This window comes from Tupaia chinensis, unplaced genomic scaffold (genome assembly GCF_000334495.1).
Source record: "Tupaia chinensis unplaced genomic scaffold, TupChi_1.0 Scaffold000196_1, whole genome shotgun sequence".
Classification (NCBI taxonomy): Eukaryota; Metazoa; Chordata; class Mammalia; order Scandentia; family Tupaiidae; genus Tupaia; species Tupaia belangeri.
Window position 1 is genome coordinate 700,037 of NW_006159671.1, and position 13,021 is coordinate 713,057.

At 39.0% G+C, this 13,021-nt stretch overlaps 1 protein-coding gene across 1 annotated transcript in view; it reads left to right on the top strand.

Moving 5' to 3' along the window:
• Nucleotides 1-13,021, top strand: part of PRMT3 (protein arginine methyltransferase 3) — a 128,605-nt gene that overhangs the window by 42,133 nt on the left and 73,451 nt on the right. Inside the window, exon 10 of the mRNA XM_006146901.3 lies at nt 7,356-7,455. Within this exon, the coding sequence (XP_006146963.1) occupies nt 7,356-7,455 (100 nt within the window). The remainder of the gene's footprint in view (nt 1-7,355; nt 7,456-13,021) is intronic.

Sequence of the window (13,021 nt, forward strand, 5' to 3'; positions counted from 1 at the left end):
TGCCAGGTCCAGGACTTGAACCGTGGTCGGCCATGTGGGAGTCCAGTGCCCTTAACCACCACACCATCTTCTGGCCCCAAGTCCAGATGACTTCTTGAATTTACTTTCATTTGTTTATATTACTTGCTAGAGGAGTACATGAGTATGCTGCTGAGTGGGGGGTGGGGGATGTGCACAAGAGCGTACCTGCCGTGGGGTGTGGTCATGAAAAAACCCTTTTTTCCTACACTTTTCCTTCCTGTCAGGACTTTGGGTACCCCTGCACATATGCTTGGCTATTTTTTCAAACTGCTGGGATTAGAATTTGAATCATGGTGAGCCATGTACAGTTAGGCTTCCCGAACCATTGACCCACAGGGCCTGCACTGCTAACTTGCTGTCACTCTTCTTCACTGCAGTAGAAGCTGTGTTATTGCTAATTTCCTAGTGTCAACGATTCCACAGCCGAACACCTGCACATAAAAATTACACATTTGGGGAAGAGCATTTCATAGCTCACAGACTAGCCGTGGCCTTGTGGCTCCAAGTCTGACCTGTGTTTGTACCTGGCTTGTAGTATTTATTTTTTATGGAATGTATGCATGTACTCCTGTCTTACACGGTTAAGGACCCTTGCTTTTTGTTTACATTTGTGAATATAAGTAACTGGTATGGGTCTTATAGGGGAGGAGGGGGGCAGGAGAGAGACTAGGTCAGGGTCAGAGTCTTCTGTTAGTTTTTGACAAAAATTACTGAGCTTGTGTTGTGAAGAATAGTGCCACCTCTTCCTGTTATCTTCTCTGATGTACATACTCAGCCTTGAGTCCTTCACAGGTTATCGATACAATTTTATTAACCTTTTTCTCCTATTAAATTTTCCTAATCTTTCATTCTTTGATCTCCCCTTTCAAAATCTGTATGAATTTATCAGTTCAGTACATTTTACATACCTTTTTGTCATTTCACTGTATTTAGTGAACAAAAAAACAAATATTTGTGCTTGGACAATATATTGAACTGAAAGCAAAATAATATTTATGCCTTATATATACTTATAGCTACTATACTGGCAGTCTTCTCCCTGCCCCACATGCCTTTCTAAAACAATGATTATGAATTCCAGGTGAATTGTAGTCATTTTGTTGCTAACTTTCAATGCCGCGCTATTAAGCGTTCATTGTATGGACTCTCCTGGTGCTTTAAGACGGCTGTTTGTCTCTCCACTGGACCGTTTTCTTCCTAAAACAGAGGTTATGCCTTTTACCTCAGTCACATTGCGTAAAAGTAGATTACAAGTGTGAGTCTGTGTTTCTCCTTCTGAAGACCCTGACATGGCTCTTTACTGTCTTGAAGTAAATCTAAACTCCTTGGCCTCATTTCTAAATAAATACCTCCCAACTCTGTCACTGCAGACTGCCTCTGCTGCTCTAGTCTAACCAAACCATGAACGATTCTTTAATTTCCATTTCTTTCCTACACACGCTCGTGCATGGGTGTCTGTGCACACACCCCTCCCATTTCCTTACCCGCGTACATCATAGTGGAAGCTGTCTTTTCCTGGTGAACGCCCATGGCACGTGCACAGCGAAGGACCTATCGTATGAACTCTTGTGCTTTATGCTGTTCACTGTTTGTCTCTCCCAGACCACGTGTGTCGGCACATGGACCGTGTCCTATCTGTGTGCCCGCCAGTACAAGATATAATAATTAATCATGATGATGTTCCATATCATGAGGAAGGTAAATTGCTACTTGGAAGACAGGAAATAAGACAGGAAGGTTCTAACAAAATTTTCACTCGGAAGAAGTTTATAATTCTATGTTCATTGGATAAATTCAGAGAATTACTTAAAATGCTCTTTTCAATACAGTGTCTTTATTTCTATAGATTAAAGCTATGCTGATTTCTCACCACGTATTTCCAGAAATAACAAATATTTGGTTTATGTTAAAGTAGTGTTTAATGAGTAACCAGCCACTTGAGAAAGCTAGGTAAAATCTATAGTTTTTTTTTGTTGTTGTTGTTTTTTTCTGTGAGCAGAAAATCAGGCAGTAATAAGATGATAACAATTTCATGAAAGAGCTTATGTATGTGGATTTTATCAGCGTTGAGCTGTTTCAATACGAAATTACTGGGAATTATGGAGCTTTGTCATGTTGCCTGTGTATTCCCTGGAATCGTAATCTGCGCTGTTATATTCATAGTCAGACAACAAGTAATTACTGATGCGGATAGGATTATGACTTGTAGCAGAGAGGGAACAGCCTGCACAGATGGCTTCTTGCAGAACACAGAGCTTGTTTCAGCATAACCATTCCGAAGGTATTTCTAGGCAGTGGGAACATTTTGTTCTTTTAAAAACCTTGCTTTAAAAAAAAAAAGCTTGCTTTTTGTTTTCTTTTAAGTTTTTATAATTGTTAGAAGTCTTAATAAGTATTTCAGAAAATAGTGAGCACCTATAGTAATTTTATCACAAATAATTTTATTAAATATCCTTCTGAAGAAGCTAAAATATATTTTTAATTGTTTTTTAGGAAGTGCAACATACATATAAAACAAGTACATAAAACTTAAATAAGCGTGTGTAATATGCATAAGTATGCATAAATAACAAATGGAATTAAATTCGTAATCACCCTAGTCCAGGACAAGTGATAAAACATTACTGCCACTTCAGAATCTCACCTCTAACAACTGTGCTTTCTCAGTCAGATGGGCTAGTATGAATAATTCTGTTATGAACGTTTATAGCAGAAACATTCACACATCTGGAGGATGATACTTGTAAGTAGGACTGCAGCCTTTATGACATATATGTCTTCAGATTTCCTAGATATAGCCAGACTTTTCTTCCCTTTTTTTAAGAATTCTTTTTATTTAATTTTACTTATTATTTTAATTTGACCAGAGAGAGAGAAGGTAAGCTGCCAGGTCTAGAACTTGAACTGCAATTGGCCATGTGGGAGTCCATTGCCCTTAATTGCCATGCCACCTGCTGGTCCCAAGACTGTTTTTTTCAGTTTGTACTGAACAATCTCAATTTATACTTACGCCAGTAGTACCTAACAGTATATTATAGTGCATAACAGTTCTGATTAATATTGTCCACCTTTTAAGCATTTTTTTTCTTTTGGTTGTAAAGAAAAACTGCTAGTGAGTTGAGCACCTTTTCATGTGATTACCGACCTTTTGATTTTCTGAGAAGTATCTGTTTACATCTGATGCTCAGTTTTTTTTTTTGTTTTTTTTTGTTTGTTTTTGTTTTTCTGAATTGTGTCTTTCTCTTATTTATCTGTAGGCAGTCTATATATATTTTGGGTTTGAGCTGTTTGAAGGTTTCTAGATTTTAAGACAGAGTCTTTCTGCGTCGTGGTCATCCTGCCTCAGCCTCCTGAAGATGCGAGGTGCAGTGCTGGGCCTGCCTTCAGGTTGAAGTGGGCATCAAACCCAGGCCTCCCGTGTGGTCCCAGCCTGCAGAATACAACGTTTGACTGTGTGTGCCTCCATGACTGCATCCTGTTTATAGATTTTATGTAATGGAAAAGTTCTCGTTTGTTTGTTTGTTTGTTTTTCCACAAGTGAGACAGACAGCACTTCCAGTAGGATCCATCCCCAGCCTCAGCCAGCCCAGATCATGACACGTGTGCCCCGCCGTTCTCTGGGAAGTCCCGGGGTATAGAACTTACCCTATAGATTAGCCTAGCAAAACATCACATTTGACTACTGCACCACCATCCAGCCTCATTAGTCTTGTCTTATTTTCACTTGTCTTTTCACTCTTTAATATCTTTTGGTGAACTAAAGTTCTCAGTTTTCATGTAGCAACATTCTTATTCATTGTTGTTGTTATCAGTGAGTTAAGAAATATTTACCCTTCCAGATGTTATAGAGGCTATATTCTTTTAAAAATGGTTTATAAGCGTGCTTTTTTCATTTAGGTCTGTAATCCACTGGGTATTGATTTTTGTGTATAGAATGAAATAGTGGTCTAGTTTTGTTCCTTTTTGGTTGTGTTCTGTTTAGATGATGACTCAGTTATCGTCCTGGTCCCACGTGTTGTGGACTGTTCTCTCCTTTCAGTTGGAGTGTCATTTTGGTCAAGAATCAAGCCTCAGCAGATAAGGCCGGTCTAAACTTTATACCAAACCCCACTAAGATAGTAGAACAGAACATCACAAATTGCTCATTCATAAACATACATGTACGACTCTTCATCAAAATATTAGAAAACGAGTGTGCAATTTATTGGAACATAAAGCTTATCTCAGATGTAAAGTTGGGGGCCCAGCAGTGGCATGGTGGTTGAGGCACTGAACTTCTACATGGCCGACCATGGTTTGAGTCCTGAACTTGGTGGCTTGCTTTCTCACTTTCTCACTGTCTCTCATGAGCACGCGTGCCCTAATAGCAAAATTTAAAAAAAAAATCATAATAAAAATTAAAATTAAGTAATTATTTTTTAAATAAGCAATATGAAATAATTGCTCAGAAAAATCTATTTAGATCATCTCAGTAGAGAAAAAAATGGGTAAAATCCAATATTCATTCAATATATCTATGATTTATAATTCTTAGCAAAGGAGAACTAGGAAATAATGTCTTAACATGACATAGAGTATCTGCAGAGACAAAACCTGCAGCCGCTATCTGATGAAGCATTGAGCACCTCCTCTTAAGCTGAGGGGCAGCACCGGTGTACCCGCCATCGCTTCCTGTCTGCGTCACTGTGATGGAGATCCTAGCCAGTGTAGCAAGGGTAAGGACTGGGAACGAAGACACCAAAATGCGCTCATTCAAAATATGCTTATGGACATAGACATTAGAAGGGAGCTATACATTATTAATAAAGATACCAAGGTGCTCAATACAAAGTTAATGTGCAAATCAATTGTATTTCTATACATAATGTGAAGGACTTAGATATTGAAAAGTAAAATACGTCAAAGTTTTTTATTGATGTTTTTAACCTTCCCCAAGACAATGTGAAAATATTGTCATTTTAAATGGAAAAGCCACCCCAGGGATGAATGTTCCCCAAGTAAACATCCTCCATGAATCCCAGATCTGCTGTTTCCATCTCTTTCTCCTCAGTGTACCTTCTGACCTTGAGCAATATTTCCCTGCCATATAGTTATCAGATATCTTTCATCTTACTGTTCTGTGCAATCATTTATGCAAAGAGGGATCTACTGAAACCATAATGGCCACCGGTATCTGAAGTGCCCTCCTCAGAGCTGGTGGATAATTCCTTTGTAGAAGCCCCAGCTGAGTTCTCCTCTTTTCTTTCACTTTTTGAAAACCATTGAGCCCCTCTTGATGACTCACTGTTTGATACCCTATCTTTTCTTTCTTCTCACTGACTCCTCTTTTCTTTCGTGTGTCAGAAACATCACACGTGCATCTTACCGTGCATGGCAGTAAACCAATCAATCAGACCTGCCTCCAGAATATTCTCTTAGATGCTCAGTAGCAAGCTTACATGAAGTGCTGTGGAGTGGAGAGTCACTAGTCTCCAATCTGTCATCTTTGGCTCAGTATCGTTAACTGTATTGTTATTATAAAACTCGCACTCAGCATGCCTACTGCTTCAGAACTACTATTTTGTTTCTAGGTAGGTAGTGAGGACAATTGGGTAATAACCCCACTTGGGGTAGGAAAACCGAAGCTCTGATTTTACCCATTGTCACAGAGACATATCATATCACTTGGAAGAATCTGTTGATAGTCTTTTGGGGATTGATCATCAACCCGAATAAATTCTTCCCACTCAGTAGTACATAAAATAACGGTGCCAGATGGTGCAGGGGTAAAACACAATGCTTTGTGAGGCTGATGCACATAGAAGGTTCCAGGTTTGCATGTGGAAGCCTTCCTGAGTACGCCAGATATGCCAGGGGGTGGATCCCTCCCTCAAGACTGTTGGGGTTGCTCCCTCTGTCTCCCTTACTCAAAGAAGAAATAAACTTGAGGAAAAAAAGATAAGTGATGTATCCCCTTATTGTTAAATTCGAGAATTCTGGGGTGGATCACAGCATCAAGATTGTGTTGGGTGTTCTCTCTCTCTCTTTCTCACTCAAAGAAGAGATAGATATATCTGAAAGGAGAAAATAAGTGATGTGTCTACTAGTTGTTAATTCTGACAGTTTATCCCAGTAACGATTTACTAGGCTTTTCTGGTATTTCTCTGTGAAATAAGGTCATGTCGCTTGTTTTTGTTTTTTATGCAACTTTCCAGATATCCATAAAAGCATAAGAAAGCCTTTCAGTTTTTCCACTCTTCTTAAAGCTTTTTCTCCTGCCAGATAGTTGACCAGATTGAAAATTTGTTAATTAAATTAATTACAAATTTAACCAGACAGAGAGAGACATAGAGACAGAAAGTGAGAAATCACCCCCCAGAGGGGATGGCCATGCTGCAATCCCTTCTCCTCCATTCTCCTCTCAGGATCTTGGGCACACACGCACATGCGCCCGGCATGAGTTTTAAGCCACCGGGTCTGGGATGCGAACCGCGGTCAACTATGTGGGAGTCCAGCGACATAGCCATTACGCTAACTGCTGGTTCCCGCTTTTAGCTTTCTTAAAATATCTTTTAAACTGTGTTCTTTGTTTCAAATTGCAAAAAAAAGGGGAGATTGAAAATGTGTGCTTATCTGATAACCAAGTTTATCAAAATATCTGATGAACGCCGTGGGGCAAAGTTAAATATATTGTGATTTTGATAGAATTTTAAGTTTTCTGTAATACAGTGTTTTGTTATTCATGACAATGCCGTTACCATTATATAGAGCTTGGGATGTTTATATAGCTTTCATAATTATTTTCTCATAATAATAACATGTGAAATAAATAGAGCATGTATTATTTATTTTAATTCATTAGCACAGAGGCTTAGTGCTATTATTTAAAAAAAGGTGACTGTCATGTAATTGACAGATGTCAGAGGAGCTGGAGTTTAAAGTAAGGGCTTCTGGCTTCTACTGTTCTTGACACTGTGGCACACTTTGTCCTTAACTTATACTTTTGTATACCTGTGTATCTGGACTTTCTCCACTGTTCCCCCCTGTTTGTTTGTTTGTTTGTTTTTTTACAAAGGCAGATTAATTTCATAGACATGTTGCTTGATAAAATTCAGATTGTTTTAGGCTGAGGTTTTTAAGTATTGGCTTAGACTAGTGCCATATTGATCAGAAACGCTTCTTGGGCATTGATGGAATGACCAAAAAAGAATTATAATGCCCAGGAAATACATAAATTTTGAGGCTACTTTTTTGTTTCACAAAGCAGTATGAGTACTTAGCAGAAAATTACATAACTTGACTAGCTTCCAGAATGTATTTAACATACTAATGTAATTCATTATGATAATTTGCAGACTGAATAAACTTGAAGATACTATTACACTAATTAAAGGAAAGATTGAAGAAGTCCCTCTTCCTGTAGAAAAAGTGGATGTCATTATATCTGAGTGGATGGTAAGTGTTTTTAGAAAAACTGTTTCATTGGTAAAATTATTTTCAAAATTAATGAGTAAAGGAGCAGTTTACTTATGCATTTACTTATAATTTGGTAAATGGCAGAGTGCTGGTATTTAAAAAAAATTTGGAGAGGTTTTTGCTATAGGGCACATGCCCTCACCTGAAAGAGAGACAGAGAGAAAGAAAGCAAGAAATCACCTCCCCGGGGGCGGGGGGATGGCGATGCCACAATCCCTTCTCCTCCATTCTCTTCTCAGGATCTTGGTCACGCATGCACACGCACCTGGCATGAGTTTAAGCCGCCGGATCTGGGAATTCAAACACGGTCTACTACGTGGTAGTCCAGCAACATAGCCATTAAGCCAACTGCTGTTCCCAAGTGGTGGTATTATTTTTAAAATACCTAAAATCTCAGGCCAGTATGTGGCATGTTAGTTAATATGGCTGGATCTCACATGTCTGACTGTGTACTTTGGGTCCTGGATCAGATAGCTTGGAAAAACATGCTAGACACACGTGCATGCGTGCCCCAAATCCCAGGAGAAGAATGGAGAAGGGATAGCACAGGGTTCTTTCTCATGTGTGGGGCACTTTCTCATTTCCTCGCTCCCCATCTACAGTAAATGCATGTGCCCTGTACCAAACTTTAAAAATAAAAAACAACTAGTCTTTTCATGGTAGTTTATTCTGAAATGGTACTTATATATTTGCTATTCATACTCTTTAAAAAAGAACAAATTATCTTTTTTACCTTTAATATTATAGTAAAATACTGTTATTTTCCTACTTTCTGTATTTGTAGAAACCTACATGTCTTTAAGCCTCTAAGGACCTATTAGGATTATTTCATCAAAATTAATATAATGTTGCCACTATCGTTATCATACCGTAGGTCCCATCTTTCTGATCGTTAGACCGTGTAATCAGTGCCCTTTAGCACACTAAATAGAATGTATCGCTGTTATTAGAATAAGAAAATTGAGGTATGTTGCATAGCTTTACATTTACATGAAATCTGGAGTCAATACTTACTTTAAAAAGTAAAATTAATGGTATTTGAAAATTGATTCGATTTAACTAATGTACTGTTTGGATGAAAATATGCTCTATAGTATTTCTTTTTGAAAAAGAATCATTTATTTATTTAATTCATTTGTTATTATTAATTTGACCAGAGAGAGACAGAGACAGAGAGAAAGCGAAACTGAGAAAGAAGCTGTCAGGTCCAACCATGGTTGGCCATGTGGGAATCCAGTGCCTTTAGCCACCATGCCACCTGCCAGTCCCCGCTCTATAGTATTTCTGATAGATAAAAATTCCTTAATTATTTGGGAAGTTTAAGTTTTATTTATTTTGTTTAAAAAACTCTGTTAGATACATTTTCATTCAATGAATTTATCAAAAACTTTGAAAACAGTGTTTTGCTTTACAGTTTTCTTCTGTCAACATAGTAACAATTGAGCAAAATAGTAGAAATTTTAGAGAGCTTTTGAAGTGTTCAGATTTAATGTTAATGCCTTCCAGTCTAGAGTCAATGGCAATCACTTGTTGATGCATTGATTTTTTTTTTTAATGATTCAATTGGCTTTTTTTTTTTTTGGCCATAGAGCTGAAGTACTCGCTGGAGGGGGTGCAGAGAGAGAGAGAGAGAGAGAGAGAGAGAGAGGAAGAAGAGAAAGAGGAGAGGGAAAGTGAAATATAACTCCTTAAGGGGCGTGGCCACACCACAATCCCCTCTTCTTCATTCTCCTCTTGGAAATTTGGCATACATGCATATGTGCCAGCATGCTTTTCAAGCACTGGGTCCAGGACTTGAACTGCAGTCAGCCATGTGAAATCTAGCACCTTAATCACCATCCCACCTACTGGCCCCCTGGTTGGCTTTTAGCAATTCTCAATCACAATCATTCTTATGCCAATTAATTTTTATCAGTACTCTGATTTTCCTTATGAATTGAATGAAAAGGTATGAATTTAGTTACTGACAATTTGAAAAGCTAGTGGTTCTTTAAAGACTATTTTTTTTTTTTTTTGGAGAGGTTTTTGCTATAGGGCGCATGTGCTCGCCAGACAGACAGAGAGAGACAGAGAGACAGAAAGCGAGAAATCACCCCCCAGAGGGGATGGTCACACCGCAATCCCTTCTCCTCCATTCTCCTCTCGGGATCTTGGGCACGCACGCACACGCGCCCGGCGTGAGTTTTAAGCCACCGGGTCCGGGACGTGAACCGCGGTCGACTATGTGGGAGTCCAGCAACATAGCCATTACGCTAACTGTGGTTCCCCTTTAAAGACTATTAAAAGATACTTTCAAGAAACATATTTGAGATATATGAGACATTTATTTGGCAAAAATTTTAAATAGATTATGTTAAACTTTGGCCTACATGATATTTATTTCTCTAGAGACTATTTTTTTGAAAAATACACTTTTTTATAGCGTTTTTTTCCTCTAAGTCACGTACACTCGCAAGATAGACAGAGACAGACAAAGTGATAAATTACCCCTCCAGGGAATATGGATTTGCTGTAATCCCTTCTCCTCCATTCTCCTCGCAGGATTTTGGACATGCCTGGAGTGTGTTTTAAGCCTTCAGGTCTGGGACTTGAACCATGGTCAGCTACCTGGGAGTCCCGACATAACCATTGTGTCATCTGCTGGTCCTAAAAAATACTTTTTTTTAATTTAAAATAATCTTTTAAATTACTCAAATTAGTCATTGCAGGCCAACAAGACAGTTGACCAGATGTCTCTGTTACCTCACTCGAACATTGTTGCTTGTATGATTATAGTAAGTAATCGGGTAGTTCCTGCCTTGACTACAGAATTGTACTTCTGGATGTGTGGTTCAAGGCTTCTCGTGTTAAATCCCGAGAGGTGATACATAAATGTTACGCAGTTAAACTAGAGAGCCCCCGGTGGTATACCTGAGCTGAAGAATCAGCTGGAGTGACTGCGAGGCTGTCCTGTGGCCGAACTGTGCGGAAGTGCGCTGGGCGTCCGTGCCCCACATCCACTGCCTCCCTCTGCTTTCGGCTCTACCGAAGGAGGGCTGGCTCCGCAGGGGCCTTGCCCAGGCTCCAGCCACAGCTGAATCCCACGGGGCTTGGGGAGCCCAGTGGGAAACACTTAGGGAGACTTTAGGAAGGGAGAAACCAGGGCATTTCCTTCCTCTCACTTTACACGTAGTCGTTCCTGGCGAAAGTCACTTCTCTCGTGGCTCTAGTTTGGGTCCTGTGTGTGAGACCCCAACCCTGGGCTCTAGCAGCAGTTCCCTTCCGTCCGTCCCTCAGGCCAAATTGGTAATTACTTTTGGACATTACCGATGTCTGTTGTCTCATTCACCTCCTAGTGATCTCTCCTATCTTTTATTCTCTGCGTAACTCACTTCCTGCATTAATTTCCCACTATTTAAAATAACCTGTAGTTTCTCTGTATTGAAAAAAGGAGCATCTTTCCCTTTAGGGGGTCGGTCAGGGATGATCTATGCCCTTCTCTGGCTCTGTAACTCAGTACCGAGAAATCGGAGTCTGAGCTGAGAGTAGCCTGCTGTTTGGACGCCGGGGTGCTTAGGAAGCTCCTGACTAAGGGAAAGAAATCAGAGTGTCCAGGACAGGAGGTGTGACTGAGGACTCCCCTCCGTCCCCCGCACAGGTGTAACATAAGCATTTGCGTCATGGTGCTGCCTGCCTTTGCTTGTAAGCTTTACAGGGAATTGAAGTCTGGCGACTGTATTAAATATGGTAGAGGTGGGAGCCTTACGCACTGGAATTTATGGCAATTAGTATTCTGAGGCAACTGACTCCGGATGACTGTCATTCTTTAATGAAGTTTATATTTATATTTAAGGCTTTGAGAAGACCCAAATATTTTGAGTCATTTTTGTGAATTTCAAATATCATTTATGGAATCTTCTAAATATTTTACGTCTCCTCCTGACTTTGGTACTTACATTAGGATCTCTGACCTGAGAAGGTAGAGAAGACTAATTACATCATTACGTAAGTGGCAGGTATGCTTTCTAAAATGTGTCCAGCATTTTCCAGATACTCCTAGCTTTGGCTGGAATAGTGCGCAGATGGAAAATGAGTATTTTAAATGTGTAACATTTTCATGAGCATTTAAATTAAACTATATTGCATAGAATCCTCTGTCTCTGAAAGACTTTTTTTTTTCTTTACATACAGCATAGTAAAGATGCACAAATCTAGAAAAAGCCATCTTTACTTTTTTCTCTGTTTAAAAGTATTTTCAACAAAGACAAAAAAAGGAGTATTCCCTCCAGAACTGAGCACAGATGTTTAATGGACTTGCCACCCAGTACAGCAGTGTAGACGTCATATACTGCAGAGATACACATCTGTTTTCTCCAGCTACGGTCCACTAACTGTTCTGTGGCTTAACCTGGACATGTTTTTTGTCTGTAGCTGTTGATGAATTTTGTCTTTGTTTTGAAAGGTTTTTCTAGATAAGAATATAATTTTTTTTTCTTTCTTTTTTTTTATTATTATCATAATCTTCTTTATATTACATTGGATTACATATAACTTTACATTGACTTCCATTGCTTTTTCAAAAGGGAGTGCCATGCATGTCAGTCAATACAGAGGCATCGATCTCCCCGCTTTATCATTCAAAGTCTTTTCCATGCATTTCCCAATAATTATTATTATTATAATTTTTTAAAACAGTCAATCACTATTTCTCATTTTGCTTGTTAAAAGACTTCACCCATCATGAAATACTTCCCAGACCAGTCCAGTTGAGAATACTATACACGTCATCTTCAACAGATAATAAACCATATCTGTTTCTCACTAACATCCCCTCTATTGTTCACTTGCTATCTTTCTCTATCCTCTTCTCTTTTTTATTTTTTTTTATAGTTTATTTTTTATTATAATTTTTTTTTTCCCATCGCAACACACAAATGAATTTTCCATCCAATATATACTGTGCGTTGGCTCAATCAAGCACGTCAACATATATGTTCTCAGCAAATAATTTCCCAATTCTTGTGTCCTGCATACCTTGCCTTTTGTTTTACCATCCTAGATTCCCCATCCCCCTCCCTCTGTTATGACCCATCCTCCTCCCACATTGTCCCTGTCATCCCCGATTGCCCTCCGTGCCTCACCCCTCCCCAAATGATCTGTCAGTGATCTTAATTAGTCTAAGTCTCTCCAATAGTTATCACAGCTGACACATGCCTCTACATGAACTCAAGTCTGACTTTAGGCCTAAACCCCATTGGGTAAAAAGAGCATACTATAAAGTAGAACCCAACTGGGCCCATACCGCTCACTGCAGCCATCAAATATCCATTTTTTTTTAAAATGGGACGAATAGTTTTACCGTTTTTTTTTGTTTGTTTGTTTTTTGTTTTCGTTTTTTTTTTTCCCTAACATTCATTCCCTGAGCATCATCACAGCGTACTAAATGTAATCTCCCATCTAGAATAAACTGCACAGTGACCCAATCAAGCATGTTATCATCAATAATATTCCACTTCTACTTTCTTGCTTATGCACATATATGTTTTTTTTCCTCTTCCTCTTTTTT